General features: G+C 31.4%; 1 protein-coding gene across 1 annotated transcript in view; it reads right to left on the bottom strand.

The window, feature by feature from the left end:
- Positions 1-20,381, bottom strand: part of LOC108911193 (protein singed) — a 108,757-nt gene that overhangs the window by 64,788 nt on the left and 23,588 nt on the right. The window contains exon 2 of the mRNA XM_018716064.2: positions 2,534-2,770. Coding sequence (XP_018571580.1) covers positions 2,534-2,756 — 223 coding nt within the window. The 5' untranslated portion in view covers positions 2,757-2,770. The remainder of the gene's footprint in view (positions 1-2,533; positions 2,771-20,381) is intronic.

Below are 20,381 nucleotides of genomic sequence, written 5' to 3'. Positions count from 1 at the left end.
AAATAATTTCACGCCAAACGCGAAAGACGTCTGTAGGGATGCGGCGAACCGTTATTTTACCTTACTAGGCCTTTTTTTTAACCTTAATACATTGCTACGCCACGACATATACAGGTATTTCTTATTATTAGGTTAGGTTGTTATTTACATTTTCCTAGCTGTACCGTTTGACATGCCTACGATTACGATACCTATCCCCCGAATTAACGTAAGTAAAACCCTCTAAAACTGCATAATTTTAAACCAATCCGTAGTACCTAAACCCTTGAACCTTTGTATTAGTACATTTGCTTCGTTAATTTACTATTGCATTCGTATTACTCTCCAAACGTCAAAAGTTAAGAATCAGTAGAAATAGGTTGGAGTTAAAGACTCTTCCAAGTCATAGGATGTCGTTATTTATCTGTGTTATCTTATTGTGGATCTTTTGCGAGACGACTTTGTGTTAGAAAAATGCAAATTTAACATTACAAAAATTGTTGATTACTTCAGCTATGAATGACCATTAAAATATCAGACGGATTGTAGATGAAGCAACGATAGCACAGGTAAAAACGTCCCGTTGTATTCCTAAGGTCGGCGGTTCAATCTCAGACGAGGTAACGAGGTTTTTTTTACTTACTGCTGTAATTTAATTTTATATATGGACTCATCTTTTTAAACCTTTCTATAACAAAAACAAATTTTCAAATAGGTTTTTTATATACAAGGTGTCTAAAACATTGCGTTGAAACTCGAACGGTCCAGATGCTCCTATATATTATTTCAGTTTATTGATTGCAACATTTTTATGAAAAATCTTATATCGCAATAATCATATGCTTTTTGCAAAGGTATGTACCGAATGTTTCATAAAAATGACACAAGTGAACTTTGATTTTACTTATCTTTTCACTTTTTCTAATTTTTTTTTAAATCTTTTCATGAAAAGTTATATAGTTACTAACCAAAGGGTTTTTTTGAAAATCCATATACTGCATATTCTACATAACTGACCCAAGTCAAAATTATCGGTCTAGAGGCTTCTGTATATTTCAGAAATTTATTGTCGCAATATTTTTATGAAAAATCTTATTTGTAGAACTCAGAGGCATTTTGCAAATTTATATACTGAGTGTTTAATAAAAATGACACAGGCGGACTAGGATTTTTTTTTTCATTTCACTACCTACCTAAATTTTAGATATTTCTATACACGATGTCAAATGTGTTTTGCAATTTATGTACAGGATGTTTCATAAAACTGACACAGATGGACCAGATTTTCTCTGATTGATTTTGTTAATTTTTTCATGAAATCTTTTGAAGAAAAGTTGTATATTTACTGACCAGCCGCTTTTTAGAAAATCCATATATATATACTGGGTGTTCCATAAAATTGATCCACATCTGAAACGGGCAATTTTTTTCTTTTTCACTTTTAACTTTGTCTTTATTTACTAAAGTCTTTTAATGAAAAATTATACTTATTAACCAGTTGTCTTTTTGAATTTTTATACTGAGTGAGAATGTTCCACAATACTGATGCGGATTAAAATTACCAATAGAACGAAACTTTCCTTAATGTTTTTTTCCTTTTCTATATTTTGTAATGAAGTCTGCAATATTTTTATGAAAATCCTCTTGCAATTTATGTACAGCATGTTCCATAAAACTGACAGAGGTGTACCAGATTTTCCCTTACTGATTTTGTTAATTTTTTCTTTAAATCTTTTGAAGAAAAGTCGCTTTTTTAAAAATCCATATACTAGATGTTCTATATAATTAGGGGCAGTTTTATTTATTTTCACTTTTAGCTTTGTCTTTATTTACTACAGTCTTTTAATGAAAATTTGTATATTTATCAAGCAGATGTCTTAATTTATTTTTTTTACCATTTCTGCCTTACCTACGTAGTCTTTGGATGAAAAATTTTATATTTACTAACCAGATGCTTTTTTTGTAAGTTTGGAAGAAACTTTTCTTATTCTTTTCTCGAGCGGGGTCTACTCTTTTTTGAAAAACATTCTCCACATACTTTTATATACAGCGTGTTTAAAAATCAAAGTACAGGGTGTTTCAAAAAATGTTATATCTACTAACCAGCGAGGAAGCTACTACCGCAGCGCGGCCCGAGGGCCGAAGGCCCGAGAGAAAGGTCAAACTCCGCGTCAGCGGAGTTTGCCTGCCTTCCTAGTATCAATAATAAAAGTTGAACTTAACCAATTTCTTAAGTTTTAAAGTTGCTGTCAGTTCGTCAAAATGCTTCATTCTTCTAAGGGTTATCTAATTTCATTTTATTCAATAATTGCAACATCTTATAAATTTCTGCATTTTTAATTTCCCGTTCAATTTAAGTTCAACTTTCGGTGTTATTTGGTGTTAAAAAAATTAATGATTGCATTGCATATATTAAATGTCTCCGATATTAAAGAATATAAAGAACAATATTTGGTTTTCACCGTATAGAAAATATATTTTCTATATTTTTCCAGATTACGTGCTTTATTAATGTTAACGAATAATTGAAAATAGGTACTAAATGAATACTTACTATCACCGGCATTACTGTTGTCTGGCTCTAAAGTCCAGATCTGTTTCTTTTTAAGGGAAGTACCGTTGGCATTAATCTTGAAACCGAAAGTTTCTGCAGTGAGATAACGAAATTTCGAATTGATTAGGCCGATAGTCCAACACCCCTTTTGCTGGTTTTGTGTAATGATATCACCGCAGCCATTGAGCTCGCTGCCATTTGTGTGTTCACTTAATCCGTTCATGATGACAGAGTATTCTGGAAAAAAAAGAAATAATAAATTACTCTGTAATTACAATAAAAGACAACAAATTTATCTTAGAAATGTTTAACTCGGGAGAATGGTTCAACGTGATGCGAAATAGTTGACGGTTTCACTGCTTTGATCTTTACCACATAATATGAATGACCTTCAATTATGTATGTAGTTAACTTTTTCATCCTACTAGAAAAATGTCATTGTGTCTGGTGATTGTTAAGGATAACAAGAACGCGGACTTTTAGTAAATGAAAAAAAAATAGACATCACAGGCAGGTAAATAAGCGTGTAATGTTTTCCGAAACTCGTTACTATATAAACCGATCATTCCCTAAGTAGCTACGACTGGTTTATAGTCCAGACGGTATCTGTTTCAAAAAGCCATATTTGGGTGAATCGTATATCCACGGAGATTTTTGGCTTTTTGGCTTTCAAATATCACTAGAAATTAAAATTTTTCCATGCGCATAAAAAATAACGTGGACTTTTGGCGACACAATATGTTAAAAATATTCGAAAAATGTCATATTTTTCTTCCTATTTAATTATGTATCTTTTCAAGAGTTGATTTTAGGCGAAAATGGAAGAGGAAAAAAATGTTTGTAATTAAATTTTATACAAAACATGACTAGTTACAAATCGAATGATTCATGATTATTATGGTAAAAATCGAAAAAATCGCAAAAATGAGGTTAAAAAACAATACTTTTTAGGGAATTTTTTTGGAGTCTTTAAGTTGGGTATAGGACCTTTATACTTGGCTCAAGTAAACTTCATGTTATGTAGAATCATCACACCAAATTTCATCAAAATCGGTTCTATAGATTTTGCATAAAAATTTTGCAATCCAGATTTTGAAAAAAAAAATGTAAATTTTCAAAATTTTGCAGAGCAAAAACCAAGGCCCTTAGATATTTGAAAATTTAATCACACATAGAAGGGATCTCAAGCTTTCAAATTTTTTTTGAAAAACTCGAATCCGCCAATTAGGAGAGCTCTTGCGCTTGTTTAAACATTGATCGAATTTTTGTACTTATAAACAATTAGAATAACTTTGTGAATATTGAATCAAATCAAATTTTTTAAAGCAGGTTTTAAAAGTTCTTGGAAAGACGCATTTAAAAAAAAACAGATCGATTGATCAATTAGTTACGTAGTTATAGCCGATCAAAGTTACCCGTCCTTTACACTAAATATACTGTGACATCCGGGATAATTTTTCGAAAAATCCCTTTGGTATTCCGAGTACTTACCAGGTCTAAGATTACAATACTTTTCTTTTTCTTTCCATTGGCAACCTACTTTAAAACTTCTTTAAAGTTATTTATGCAAGCGAGAAATTCAATAAAATCGTACGGGTGGTGGTGGTGGGGGAAGCAGAGAGCGCGGCCGCTTCGACCTGCTCGAAATTGAATCGGCTATAACTACGTAACTAATTGATCAATCGATCTGTTTTTTTTTTAAGAAGCGTCTTTCCAAGAACTTTTAAAACCTTAAACCATAATAATCATGATTCATTCGATTTGTAACTAGTCATGTTTTGTAAAAAAAATAATTACAAACATTTTTTTCCTCTTCCATTTTCGCCTAAAATCAACTCTTGAAAAGATACACAATTAAATAGGAAGAAATATATGACATTTTTCAAATTTTTTTAACATATTGTGCCGCCAAAAGTTAAGCCCACGTTTTTTTTATGCGCATAGAAAAATTTTCATTTCTAGTGATTTTTGAAAGCCAAAAAGACAAAAATCTCCGTGGATATACGATTCACCCAAACCAAAACAGATATCGCCTAGTCTATTAAGATTTATTAAGAAATTAATCAACGACAGTGTCATTATGACACATTTAGCCTCATTTCGATGCTATTATGGCCTTCATAACACTCAGTGCCATTATGAATTCATAACACGCAAATTTTAAAGCAAAAAATAAACAAAAACAAAGATATTCACCACTTTTACTTATTATTAACTATAAAAAATTCAACAACATTTATTTATTGTACCTAAACATTAATTACAACTTCTAAAAAATTTGTTAAATTAATTCCACCAGATGATAAGTGGGCTGTATTTATTTTTTAGAAAGTAAGTTTATTTCCCGAATGCTTGAACTTATTGAAGTGAAAAAAAAATGACTTTTATTTAGTGAAATTTGGAATTTTGGGAATTGTGCGCAAAATACAAAAACGGTTGGGCAACTTTTGAAAAATTAGTGCGCGGCCGCGCACCCGCGCAGCTTAGAGAGAGCTTTGCCTGAAAGCACCTGAAGCCCCACTATCAATGCAACTTTTATCATAAAATTAGTTCTATCGTTGGCTTCCAGCAAAAATTGAGTTGTTTTATTTTGTTAAAATCTTAGATTTTTTGACCAAAATATCCGTATTTTTTTTTTAATTGATATAGCGTTTAATAATTATTATCAAAGCGACGAAGGCTTGCTATATTTTGAAAGATATACGAAATATGCCAGAAGAACCTTTTCATTGCTGCTAATCTTGAGTACTTTCCCTTTACACCAGGGGTGATCAAACGGTCGATCGCGATAGCATCAGAAGTCGATCACGGAGACATCCACATTCCCTAAATAAATTACATTTTAACAAATTGACGAACATTGTAACTTTCATGAGCTACTCGTTTTCTTGTGAAGATGTTGAAAAATGTGCTACCGGATTGTTTGGATCAACTTATCTATGCGAATCTGCGTTTTCTGAAATGTAAATTATTAAATCCAAATATCGCAGTCGGCTTACTGACGAACATTTGCAACGGTGTTTGCGATTGTCAATCAGCAATAAACCTTTTTAGTAGTGACGTCACATGCGCCAAATAATAGGCAACCCCACAATGCACATTGTTATGAAGTTTCTCAATATTTTTACTAGATCGATTTTCGACTTTATGTACTTTGGACATAAGTACCAAAAAAAATGGCTTCTTTGTCATGACCTTAAATATAGAGATATTCTGGCAATATTAGAAATATTTAAGAAGTTCACTCCAAGTGACAACTAATAGAATTATAGAATTTATATATTTAAATTTATAGAACAATATTGACTTTTATAGTAATTAATAAATTAAAATTATATCAATGTTACTGAGCATGCGCATTAAAGATAATTTCATGTAAGCGAAGTAGCCTCGCAACAGGATATCATTCAAGAAAAGTTTGGTTGTGGTTAAGAGTACGTCTATAATAAACCACTTGAAGAAAAAAACACCTGACACAGTACAACACCAAGAAAAACAATAAAATACTTAGTAGAACTAGAAAAATGCCAAGATTAAACAAAACAAGAGAAAATACGCTAATGACGACAGCGAAAACATATCAACAAGATCTTACCTGTGTATGAGGCTATTCTTTCCGAGCATGACTAACCATTAGGAATAACACGGCTAATGTTAAATTTTTACTTTATTTAAATTTAGGAATATTGATATTTTTCACTAAAACTGAACGTATGACACAAAATTGGACGCCAATAATGAAATTGTCAAAATCAAATTTAAAATAATCAATAACCATAGATCTATATAATCATTATTAATATAATATAGTATTAGATCTATGTCAATAACTATGGTTACCATGACGTCGTCAAATAAGAGCACCTAATAATTTTGAATTTCAGTTTATGACTTTTCTGATATTTTAAGATAAATCGAATCCGCAAATAAAATCTATTTGCAATCAGAAAATATTCGTGCAGACCGGTTCATCGTGCATAATCTGAGGAGCTATTTTCAACTCTTAATAACTTGTTAATTAAATTAATCTTTAAAGCAATTAGTGTAGGAATGATGGTAGTAATTATTTTCTAAAAAACTTGAAAATAAAAATCATTTAAAAATGTTAAAAGTGTTTTCGTGAAAAAATCACCCCACTCACAAAAAGTTCGAACAAAATATTATTAAAAAGATTTCTTCGAAATTTAAATAATGTAACCAATATTATAATGTAATACTGAGTTTACAAAAAACTCATAAAGTCGTACTATTATTTTGTACTTATTTCCGGATATATTTATGTATATATGCATGTCGATATGCATTTCAAGAAACTAAAATTCAATAATTTATTAAATACATATGTAAATATGTACATATTTAGTTTATGAAAATGGGGAATACTAAATACAGTGTATACCTACCTACAGTAAATATTCTCCAGTTTTGTTCCCACATTAACGCGGATACAATACCATGGATTTTTTTTATCTAAAATTTGACATAAATTCATCCATCAGGACCCCTTAATACGACGAAAATCCAGTACTTATTTATTTGTTAAATTTGGAAAATACACAACTGAAATAATAATAAAGTATCTATTGGCCATAATTCAAGGGTAGCTTCCTTGTGTGGTATTGGAGTGCAATTTATTGTGCTTCTTTAAATAGTTAGGGTATCCATTTTTTTTGTTATTTCATACTTTTAAGAACTTTTTAAAATGTTTCAAAGAAATTTTGAATTGAAGGATTTTTAGGATATTTGATGAACATAGATTTTGTTTTATATTTATCTAAAACAGATTATGTAGATATACCATATTTTTGTTGCTACAGATTTTGATAAAATGCAGGTGTTCTATGAAAAAATCGTTTTATCTAACGAAAAAAAAAATTTGTCATTAGTGCATATATTCAAAGAAAAATCGGATTTCAGTTTTACTGAAAGCCGACTAATAATAATAGTATTTGAAGATATTTGAGTCTAATTAAGTTTCTTTTTGCTAAATTTGTACCTTTAATTTTTTTCTTGATTTAGACAAACTTATCGCTATTCAAATATCAGTAATTAACGAGATAGATACCTACAGATTTGTAGTTTCGCGAAGCAATAGTTTTGGAAGATTATTTGAACAGAATGATTTCAATTATAACAAAAAGTTTAACAACAGTACAAATTTAGCAAAAGATGGAATTGAAGTGTTTTTTAAAGACTAGGGCGATTGTTCGCTCTCGGGATTAAAAAATTTACTATTATCCTTTGGTCATATATTGTTATTACTCCTTTGAATCATTCATCTTCACTCCGGGCATTACAAACTACTGGTGTCAAGTATGTAATTATTATAATTACTTATATTCAATATAAACTGCCGTGATTAAAGGGTCTTTAGCATACCTAACATCGCATACCAAGTACAAAATTGTTTTCTGATAATAACCAAGCTAATTTTGTGCTTAATGTTGCTATCTTATAACTATAACCGGATGTGAGTTCTCTTATAAATAATTTACTAAAGGAAATAGATTATTAAAATTGAATGTCTAACTTCATGACTAAATATGACTGCCTGAATTCTGTCTGGGGTAAACAATGAGGATGATTCTTGAAAAATTATAACTAATGTCCGATTTAAGGAGGATCAAGTGCTACGAAAAAATGCAGCCAATTTCGTATTATTGAGATATTATTTTTGTAATACGACGTCAAATTCTGTGAATTTTTCTCGAATTATTTATCGATTTGATTTTGTTTTTAATTAATGCCAAATATTTGAATATTTGACATAGATTCTTATGGGAAATGCTATGATGCATACCCTTACAATCTAATTACGGGTAAAAATCCAAATGGTAAGACGAAAAAAGTATAGACATTTACCTGAATCATTAATTAATATAAGAGAAAGAAACCAGTAGGTTATTGCAAAGAAATAAATTATCAAAAATTAAAAGTTCTGACTTGTCCACCAAGCAATAAACGCGAAGGAGTAACGGCAACAGCGCAATAGAGTATGCAACTTGTGTTTATTTGTGTAATTCAATTTGAAATAATAAAATAAAATGGGAAATTTTCAAATGAAGTATATTTTTTGAAATCTTTTTTTATTTATAAAATACGATAAACTTTCAATATAAAATGTAAAAAATACAGCAGCATATAAATAAAGAAATATTTATACTTTGCGTCCAGCGCATATAACAATCGTATGCATTCTGATAAATTAAGATATTTTTAATATCATTTTTCATTTTAAAATTAACATTTAAATAATTTCAGTATATTTTTTAGAATATTTTTGGCTGGAATAACATCGTATCACAGTAGATACTACATATATCAAATTGTACTATACTTTCATAAACGCAATCGCTTTGTATCCACAGAAGTGTAGTAGTATGCTACTTATGCATGTAACTATGTATATCATATTTAAACTTTTCCACGCGAATCTCTTCTGGATCACAATTTGTAGATAATCTAAAATACGCAAAAATTATTTGCAAAAAAGCAGTGCATACTTTGTGCCGTGCCGTGTACTCTTATGTCGATTAGTTGATGTCCTCGAACAATGTGCGGAGGTTCTGGCTACACAATCTTCTCTTCAACAGCTTTTTTCCTGCTTTTGTTGGTTTCTGTCCTAATTCTCAACCATACTTTCTTTTGGTCACAAATTTTCCGTTCTACTGACTGTTCTTCATTCGACATTTTACAGGTTAAAGCAATCAGCTGTGCGAGCGATCACATAGCATCATATTATTATATTATATGTATTAGGGTGGCCCACAAAAAACGATTTTTTTTTCGTGTCTCTTGTGAAAATATGTTTGTTTTAGGTCCCCTCAAAAAATCAGCTCAAAAAAAATTTTTTTAGAGGTCGCTTAAGATTTTTAAAAATTTCCAAAATCGTCAAAAACTATTTATTTTCAAAAATTCAATTTTTGACGATTTTGGAAATTTTTAAAAATCTTGAGCGACCTCTTAAAAATTTTTCTTAATCTGATTTTTTGAGGGGGCTCTTAAAACATGATAAACTAACATATTTTCACAGGAGACACGAAAAAAAATAATCGGTTTTTTTTGGGCTACCGTAATATGTATACATGACGAGGACTTGTAAATAATAAACTCAGCATCTCGTGCGCTCTTGCCAAGTTTCTGTTGCATCTCGTGGCATTTATTTTTGGATATTGGGTAAAAAATAATAATTGAAAGATAGAAATATATAATTATAAGTATTTTAAACTCGATTTTATTCAATATCTGCAAGCAAGTATCTCAACCTACTTACTTTCTAAAGAATTTATTTTCATTTTGATATTACTTTTCCACGTTCCATTTTTAGTTACAATTCGTTGGAACAAAAAAAATTAACCTCTTCGATTTTTTTGAAACTTTGCGATCTACAAATTCTTTGAAGTCACTTTTGGTAACCGCCTTTTATGTGTTAGTTAGAATTTATTGATTAGGTACCTAGCCCGTAATTTTTTTTCCAAAAATAATTGATTACAATTTATGAAAAGCATACATAACACCTTACATAGATCATATAAATTTATCCCTAGTTTACATATTCTGACCGTCAACGATCCAACTATTCAGAATCAATAGTAATATTTTCGCATTTAACAAAGTGCATCCAAGAACATTTAAAATTAGACAATAAGCATAATTACTACCATCACTCGTTCTCATTTTTTTAAATAATTGCACACAAGTTTCTCTTCTAAGCACTGTTACACAATAAATTTCGTCTCTTACGAATAAACAATTTTAAATTATGAAAATAATTTATCTTTTCTTAGAATACCTACATAAACATTAAAAACCTTACTTAATCAAAAATGACACTGTAACTAATTTACTTAAAGTGAAAAGGCTACTTTGACTAGTGGTCACAAAATGATTTTTTAAAATTCAAGGTTAAAAGGGTTGTGTTATAAGAGGGGAGTTGTGTATGAACAGTCGCGTGTATAAACCCTGCGATAAAAATAATTCACGTTCAAGTGTTTCACATAATAGCAACTCTGATTTTTTTAAAATATGCGTACAAAACAAGCTATGTAAGATATGTGAAAAATTATACGAGGTGTTTCATCAGGCAGTTGTTTTTTGGATTTTTTTACACCAAAAAGCCTTAATTGGTTCAAAGCCACTGATTTCGATTTTTGAGACAAATTTTAAAAAATGTCACATTTGCTTAAATTCCTCTGAATATACAGGGTGTTTCAGAAGGATCTCCCATAAATACAGGGGGATAATACGAGAAAAAAAATAAGAATTTTTTGTCATAAGAACTAAATATCTATCTCTTGTTTTCGAGATACAGAGCGATAAAATAAAAATTTTTAAATAGAATTTTTACGAAAATTTCCAAACGGTGCGAAATATTTTTATGAAATTTGATATTCTGGGGTTTTTAAGGACGCCAAATACGCTGGTCTAATTATTTTTTGGACATTTCGTAGAGGGCGCTAGTTATGCTACATTCATATTACATTTTTTTTAGGGTTAGGTTTTTTACCATTCGGGCTCCAATTTCTAATGTACAATTTTATTTTTTTATTTTCTATACATCTATCAACCAGTGGCGAAGTATGTTGTTTTGTTGTTCAGTTTAAATGTTCAGAATTTAATTTTAAATGCAGTGTAATAATCACAAATCCAAAAAACTCAGGCGCAAAATTTTTTAATTCTCTATCTAGTAAATGATTTTTTGATTGATCTTTAAATGAACACAAAACTGTAGTTCAAACAAAAAAATCCTTCAATTTTTTTGTGGAGGAATCATTTTTATTTATTCAAGTATCTATGTTGTATAATTATTTTAAATAAAAAAATAAGAATTATTAAACAGCTTTTCCGAATAAAATGTAGTTATTTTTCTCAGAACCGCAATTATCTTTCTATTTCCGAAAATATGAATTTTATTAATAAAATTACTAGTTCGAAATAAAAATGCTGATTTTATTTTACATTAATTATTTGGTAATTAAATTTAACACCAACTGACCACTTCACCACGGTATATGATTTTTATATTAATTATCATGGAAATGATGGCATGTGCGAATGTTAATACTATTAATTACGCAAGTTATGTACGAGCTTTTGTATGTCTGCTGAATTAATTAACAAGTAATTATTTACTGCCGCCTATTCTTCCAGATTTATTACAGCATAAAAGTACGGTAAAATCAGGGCTGAATAATTAATCTATTGTGTCTTCTCCAAATTCTGTTATTAAAAAGGCATTCATTTGAGAAATATTTGTTACTGAAAACATAATCCAAAGCGTTATTTCATAAAACGTGACACTTTTAACTTTTTCATCATAACTTGTTTTAGCAGTTTAATGAAATAGGCCAATCGTTATAGCTTTTTTTCGGAAAAAAAATACTATTAGAAGTTTCTCTGCGGAATATTGTTCAGAAACGTGTTATAAACAAAATATCAAAAAATCAACTCGAGACTAGTTGGGAAACTTTGTTAAAACAATGGTCAAAATTATGGAAAAGTAGTTTTTCGACTGGCGTAAAAAAACTGTTATTCATAGAGAAAAAAAGGTTTATACGAAAAAGGTAGGTATTAAATAAATCTGTAAAATAAGACAAGTCCGATTAAATTCCGATAATTTGTTTATGAGCAAGAGCTCAAAAATGGTCGAAATTGTCCGCTTTTTCAATTGCTAATAATTAATGCAATTTTCATCGCAGATACTTGTAATTCAGGATTTTTTAAGCTTTTTGCACCCTTAATAAGTGGTAAAAATTTCAGCCCAAAAACTTCATTAGCTTACCACTTATTAAGGGTGTAAAAAGCCTCAAAAATCTTGAATTACAAGTGTCTGCGATGAAAATTGCATTAATTATTAGCAATGGAAAAAACGGACATTTTCGACCATTTTGGAGCTCTTGTGCATAAACAAATTATCGGAATTTAATCGGACTTTTTTCATTTTATAGGCTTATTTAATACCTACCTTTTTTGTATAAACTTTTTTTTGCTATGAATAATAGTTTTTTTACGTGAGTCAAATAACCACTTTTCCATAACTTTGACTACAGTTAAAACAAAGTTTCCCAACTAGCCTCGAGTTGATTTTTTGATATTTTATTTATAACCGGTTTCCGAACAATATTCCGCAGAGAAACTGCTAATAGTATTTTTTCCCGAAACAGGCTCTTTCATGTCTATAACGACTGGGCTAAAATAAAAGAACGATTTTCCTTTACGCGTTTCCTACTACACACGGCTAGTTGGTTTATCAAATGAAATTAGACAATGACTTAATAATTAAATTGAGTTTGGTTGCTATGGTATGATATAGGCATTTATCTATTATTTGTGGCTAATGGATTTAGTTAAATCTTATTTTGAAAACCCATCCTATAATCAGTTCAACTTTATAGTCTAATTTTCAAATATATTAGATCTTCTTTAAACTCTACGGTTTCTATACCTCTTCTGCGTGGAGAAGATGGCGAAATATGTGATAATAACCAAGACACTTCGGAAATACTTTCTCTCGCCTTCTCCAAGATTTATACTGACGAACCTTCTTATGATCTTCTTCCACCTATTATCGGACCACGTGTTGTGTCCTGTTTGGAGAACATTGAATTCACTCCAGATATAGTTAAAAAGCACTTGATGAAACTTCGAAAAGATGCTTCCCCTGGTTTGGATGGCTTATCGCCTTCTAAAATGTGTTGATGCCCTTGTCTTGCCTTTGTCTATGATTATGTCCGAGTCATTTTCAAGCGGCTTTGTAACACCTATGTGGAAACAGGCTTCAGTTACACCGATCTTCAAGAAAGGAGACAAATTGGACCCTAATAACTACCGCCCAATCAGTCTTTTACCCACAATTTGTAAAATCATGGAATCTATCATTGTGGAGAGTATGACAGATTTTTTACTACAAGAAAACGTTATTCCTGCACAGCAACATGGATTTATTAAAAACCGTTCCACATTAACAAACCTAATCCACTGTGTAAACGACTGGTCTCTCGCTCTAGACAATAGTGATCCTATAGATGTAATATACCTTGACTTTTCAAAAGCTTTTGATAGGGTGCCAAGAAGAAGACTTTTACACAAACTAGACCACGTGGGCGTTCGCGGTACTTTACATCAATGGATCAACAGTTTTCTAACAAATAGATACTTTAGAGTGAGAGTAGGCGAATCTTTCTCCGGCGATAGACCGGTCCTCAGTGGCATACCTCAGGGTTCAGTTTTAGGGCCCCTACTGTTTATTATATATGCCAGTGATATTCAATATCACGTCAAGAATAAGGTATCTTTCTACGCGGACGATACTAAACTATACGCCAATCCTGATAGTAACCATGGATCCCTCCAACGAGACTTAGTGTCCATTGCGAATTGGTGCGATGAATGGCTACTTCCGCTAAATGCAGACAAGTGTGTTGTTCTCCATATCGGCCGTAGAAATCCCAATTGTGTGTATTCCTTACATGGACAAGTGCTAACAACAGTGACTTCTCACAACGACCTAGGTGTCATAATAAACTCCAATTTGTCATGGTCAGATCATGTAAACTTTGTGTGTAAACGTGCTTACTCTAAACTCTATTTACTGCGAAAGTCGTTCACTAATTTATCATTTGATGTGGCGTGTAAACTATACTGCAGTTATGTGAGGCCAATTCTTGAGTACGCTGGTTCTGTGTGGTGCCCTGATCTCATTCGAGACCAGCAATCCTTAGAAAGTGTTCAACGCTCTGCGACCAGGCTTTCTTTTGGACGAGTTCGACCTTCCTATGTGGAACGACTTTCCATGGCCCATCTCACAAACTTCCAGCAGCGTCGCCTTCGAGGTGATTTAATTATGACTTTTAAAATTCTTAAATTTAATTTCGGCAACTTGTCTTCAATCTACTCATTGAATTGTGATAATCGCCTCCGTGGTCATGACTTAAAGTTAAAAAAAGAAAATTTTAAATCTAGAGCTAGGCAATACTTCCTGTCCAACAGAATTTTTACAATTTGGAATAATTTACCAGCTTCAATAATTGGTGCACCATCGCTTAATTCATTTAAAAGTAGACTGGATGCTCACCTTTTGTAATAGATATTAGTCTTTAATATGTTATGTTTATTATCCCTATTATGCTGTACATATTTTGTTAATTTTGGGTATAATAGGACGTAAGTCCTCTGCCCTAACCTATTTTGTAATAATAATAATAATAATAATAATTTTTAAATAGTCCAATTATTAGTTGATAAGTAATAATCACATACGGTCCTCTGACTTTATTATCAAAATTTATTTGAAACTAAAAAATGTAATTATCTGTCAAAAAAATACAAATTGAAACATTATCACGTTCTAAAAATTGCTACTTCGATCAGTTATTTTTATGCTTTCAATGATAAATATAATACTTTTTCTCTTAAATTAAGCTCCAATTCAGAAGATACTCAAAAAAATTTTATTCAACGCTAAGTGCAAGTTGAAAATATATTTAAAGAAAGAAACCAGCGGTAAGTATGAATTTTTTATCTCTCTTTCCGCGCTACATATAATGATCAGATTACTAAATTTTTGTTAACTTTCAAAGGTAATTCAAGTACAAAAATTTCCATAAAGTTCTCTACTCATTCTCATTCTTTTACGTAAAATCTAAAAGGCAACAAAAACAAACTATCAATGATATTGTAGGAAACAACTGCACTGATGCGGACTAAAGCCATGTCCAGCATATCAATTAATAATTATCTAAAAAGACTAAAAATAATAGTAATCCCAAGGAAAATGAACTGCTCTGCACTCAACTCTTGTACATTACCCTGCCTAAAAACGCCATTCTTTAACTAAATTTAAAAAATTATTAATTATCTAAATGAAATAAGAGACAATCTCCAATAAACAATAATTGAAGAGCAATATATAAGTTATATCCTTGTTTATTTATAATACATAAAGAAGGGTAATATACAATATTATTCAGTACTGACTTGCAACGGAAGTTCTGGTCTAGACGTCTATCACATTTTAAATCCGGTTCCAATATTTAATAAATATCCAGCATGTTAAATATAAAAGTAATACGTTGTATCCCTTTCTATATTATTAGTGCCCATTTTTATTTTTTAGTAAATCAAGTAAAATATATTTAAAGAGCAAACTTAAAAAAATACAACCAACCAAAATCAGTTTTAAATGTTATTATTATAAAAGTAGTTAGTTTAATTATCAGAGCTTATTATGTTTTTTAAATCAAATTTATGAGATTATTATTTTTGTTCAGAATTAACGGCTTCAGATTGTTGATTTTCACGGGTCTAGAATTCCTCTAATTAGGATATAATTTCCAACTATCTAACGGGTAATCTAAAAAAAAAACATATATCAAATCATTCTACTTGTACACACCTAATTCTTCAGGTATCCACTGCCAATTTAATAAAAAAACATAATGAGTTGCCAGAGAAATTCTGCAAAATAATTTTGAACATAAAAGTTCGAATAAACACTTCTCTAGCTCCATACATTTTTTTCATATATCGAGGTACAAGTATAAATAGGAAAAAATCATAGAGCTGAAAGTTCTTTCCAGCGACATATAAACAGGATATTTCTAAAAAAAATACATCATGGTCACCAGACACTGCCATATACAGTCTCTAACATTATCAGTATCTGCCTTCAATTATTTTCAAGAAAAAAATGCATTTCCGACGATACATAGAATATCCTACATAAAGATATACATCAAACCATAATACCTAGTTTAATTTTATTCATATCAACTTTATACCTAAAAATATGTAGTCTCGTGTGCGTCTGATAGTACATAATTTGAAGAATTTTTAGCTGTGTAAGCTCGGCTTTGAATAGTCTGGGTCTGGGATAGGTCAATACTTTCCGTCTGCTGGCAGCCTCGTTGCTATAGAAGCCATTCAATGAATGGTAAATATATCTATATATATACCCGCTACATATACAATTCTGTATATGCTTTTATTTTTAATTAAATGAATTTTATAATTGCAGAGTCGAACTAGGTATATAAATTTAATTTAATATGTAGGTACATATTTATCTATAATAATGACAATGACCTTTCCAAAGTTCAAGTTCATGAAGGTCAGTTTTGAAACTGTAAATAAACACGCTACTGTTTACAGGCCTTCAAATAAAGAGCGAATATGGTGTCCTGAAAAAAATATTATGATTTGGCACCTTAGATACATAATAAGTACGAGCCCAGGCTCATAATAGTTCGGCCAGCCAACGTTTTTAATTAAATACTTGAATAAATTACACATTCTACCAAAATGATGAAAGATTTCCTTAAAATTACCTCACTTGTAATAAAGTATAGACTATCAATTTACTAAATTTAATCACTTTTGACAAAATTCAAATTGAGGAAAACATAGTTAACAAAAATGCAATCCAACCAATGGGTCATTATAGTTCGGCCTCTTATCATATCTGCCATGAAACTGATATAAGTTCTCCAAAACAAAACACATACTGAATAATTCAACAAAAGGTCTGTCATTATTAGTTTTACCCACGTTTTGCTTCAGATTTAACGTAAAATGCCTCGTGGTAAACCTCTAAGTAAAGATTTACGAGTTTCTATTATAAAAGCCCATGAAAAAGGTATTTCGGCCCGCCGAATATCAGTTTCTCATTCAATTCCGCGTTCTACAGTGCAAGATATTATTAATTTATACAGAAGAACCGACGGAGTCGACCAAAAAGTCAAAACCGGCCGACCATCTATAATTACAGAAGCAAATAAAAGAGCTTTACGCAGAATAGTAAAAAGAAATCGGCGGTCCAATACTAAAGAAATAACTGCACTATGGAGGGACAGTATAGCAAAGCCTATTTCAATGTCCACAACGAAAAGAACTATTCGAAAAATAGGATTCAAGTTTTACAAGGTAACTTTTTATCTTTTTTTTCTTGTTTAAATTCTTGGCAATTTTTTATTTTTTTCCAATAGGCAAAAGAAAAACCTCAATTAACAAAACTGCAGAGGAGAAATAGGTTAAAATGGGCACGAGAACATAAAAATTGGACGAATCAACAATGGCACAGCGTAATTTGGAGCGATGAGTCAAAATTTGACGTTTGTGTAGGTGACACACGAAAACGGGTTTTGCGTACACCTTCAGAGGCCTATCATAGCGATTGTTTAGTCAAAAAAGTAAAGTTTCCAGCATCTGTTATGGTCTGGGGTTGCATGTCTGGTAGAGGTGTTGGTAAACTGCATTTTGTTGATGGAATTGTTAACGCGCAGAAGTACAGAGATATTCTGGAAGAGAGTCTGTTACCATCTGTTGAGATGTGTCAAACGGCGGAAGGGCATTTCATATTCCAACAAGGCGGTGCACCGTATCATACGGCAAAAACTATTAAAACGTGGTTGCAGAATCATCAAATACCAGTATTAAAATGGACGTCTTCCAGCCCAGATTTATCTCCTATTGACACCTTATGGCACAATATGAAAAAACAGCTTCGGAAACATCCAGCACGTTCAGTGCCTGAATTAAAAGTCACAGTACTGAATATTTGGGATAATATTCTACCAGAAGAATGTGCTTTGTTAGTAAATACAATATCTAGCAGAATTAAAGCAGTTATTAAGAACAAAGGCGATGTAACTCAATATCAAAGAGTGGCCGAACTTTTATGACCCCTGAGACGGATAAAGTTTTCTATTGTGTAACCATTAGTCGATATATGTATTGAATAAAATGTTCATTTTTGTAACTAAAAAGTTTATATTTTACTGTAGTTAAAGCGATTTTAAGAAATATTTCGTTATTTCTGCATAACTCATAGATTATTAAAGTATTTAGTTGAAAACGTTGACCGGCCGAACTATTATGAGCCTGGGCTCGTATGTACTTGAAAGATAACTTTAGCTCATTACACACCTTCTTAGGTGTAGGTATTTAACACAAAATTATAGCAAATTTTATTAGCGAAGATGGTATATTTAAGTATGTTTAGTGATATTGTAGCCTATGTTTCGAATACCAGCAACATTTCTACCAAAGAAGCATATATGATCCCCGCCACAAAATAGAAGCATCAAGCACGGAGAACAACTCCAAGCGTATAAAAATTCTAAATTTGACGCACAACTCCACAGACGGCGAGATTCGCCATTAGATCGCTCCGGAACCATCCACGTCGATGCATAGAGGCACGCGAAAAATCGCAGATGTTTTGAAACTTTTCAAGTTTCCAAATTACCACCGCCGAGCCACCCGGGTGAGAAGAACTCCGCAGAGAGTTCTCCGTTAACTCGAACGACGCGACGGTGACAATCAGCCCTATTCTATAACTTGCATCGAAATGTTCGCAACTCGTAAAGATCAATATCTATCGCGTCGATCGTTTTCTAAAATTGGTATTCTGTAACTCAAATCGTAGAAGTTACAAATCGTAGAGGAAGACCTCGATTCGATGCCGGTTTAGCGTAATGGCAACAATGCATTGCTCTACGATTATAGACTTTAATAACCAAGTGACATTTAGAGAAGTTAGAAATTTCAAAATATGAAATATACAAATTAGCTGTAAAAATAAGATAAATGTGCCTTTTACAAGATTTAACGCAGGTATAAAAAGTGGAATTTACGCACAGTTGACTTGCAGATGTGTATTAATAGGAAATCCCATATTCGGTAAATTTAATTGTACCTACCTACTAGATTGTATAGTTTAGTTTAAAAATACATTCATTCATTTTGCTGTAATATTTCGAGAAGGTTAATACTGAAAAATATTAATGATGTCAGTTCCGACTCCAATAAAGAAAAAAACTTCTACAGAGCAGCTGTACTACATGGTAGATTTCATTACGCTGCACAAAATTTTATTTCATGATAAAACTAAGCCCTTTGATAGAGAATATTATAAACCATGCACAAATTAGATAACTAAATAAAAAATATACCTATACACATACGTAGGTATAGACGTACAAATATTTTATAATTCTGCGATTTAAAACACGAAAAGGAAAAGAGATTTGTTGTAGTGTGGGATTATGCTTAACACAAACTGACATATCTAACACAACAACGCATGCGTGACCCGATCTCGATATCAAAAACTACCACTTCCACAGAGTTTGACCGATCGACGTCGATTTCTACCAACAACTTCGATAGTAGACGTCGAAACAAGTTATAGAATACCGATGTTGCCCAATTCCGATTTGTTGGGTTGATCTCGATTCGATTTTATACATTTCTATTCGATTAGGAGTTACAGAATAGGGCTGATTGAGTGCCACTCCTTCACCGAAGTCGCTAACGAGATCCAAGGGCAGATCAGTTTTTCACCCCACTTTCGAAATAGTAACAAAAAAGTGAACATCAAATTCACGAACTTACAAACCTTAGAGTCAATATTAACATCCCTAAGTTTCAGGTCTACAGTTTTTCCTTACCGGAAAGGGCTAACATATATCTAAAATCGCATTTTCTCACATAAAATTACCTAAACCCAGTACTGATTAGATAAAAAATCAAAATAGAAATTTTGGAAGTACAAAAATGACCACACAGGAATTGCGTTACTACCAGAACGGCATCGAAATATAAAGTGTAGAATCTCACGTTTAAAAAACAAACAATTTTTTTAATACCTCTAAAAAATAAAGATTTCATAGCTTGCATTCACCTAAATGCGAACAGGCCATATATACAAAATACATCAGGAAAGTAAAAATGGAATAACTAAAAGCTTAATTTTTAAGGCAGCGATGACCGGCAATAAAGATCACCGACAATTGCTAGTATTTAAACAACAGAACTACTCGCTACTAGTATAATACTACTTACTACTTCT

The sequence above is a fragment of the Anoplophora glabripennis genome, unplaced genomic scaffold, assembly GCF_000390285.2.
Source record: "Anoplophora glabripennis isolate ALB-LARVAE unplaced genomic scaffold, Agla_2.0 scaffold545, whole genome shotgun sequence".
Lineage (NCBI taxonomy): Eukaryota > Metazoa > Arthropoda > Insecta > Coleoptera > Cerambycidae > Anoplophora > Anoplophora glabripennis.
The sequence above is the reverse complement of the archived record's forward strand: the minus strand, read 5'-3'. Positions and strand labels throughout refer to the sequence as shown.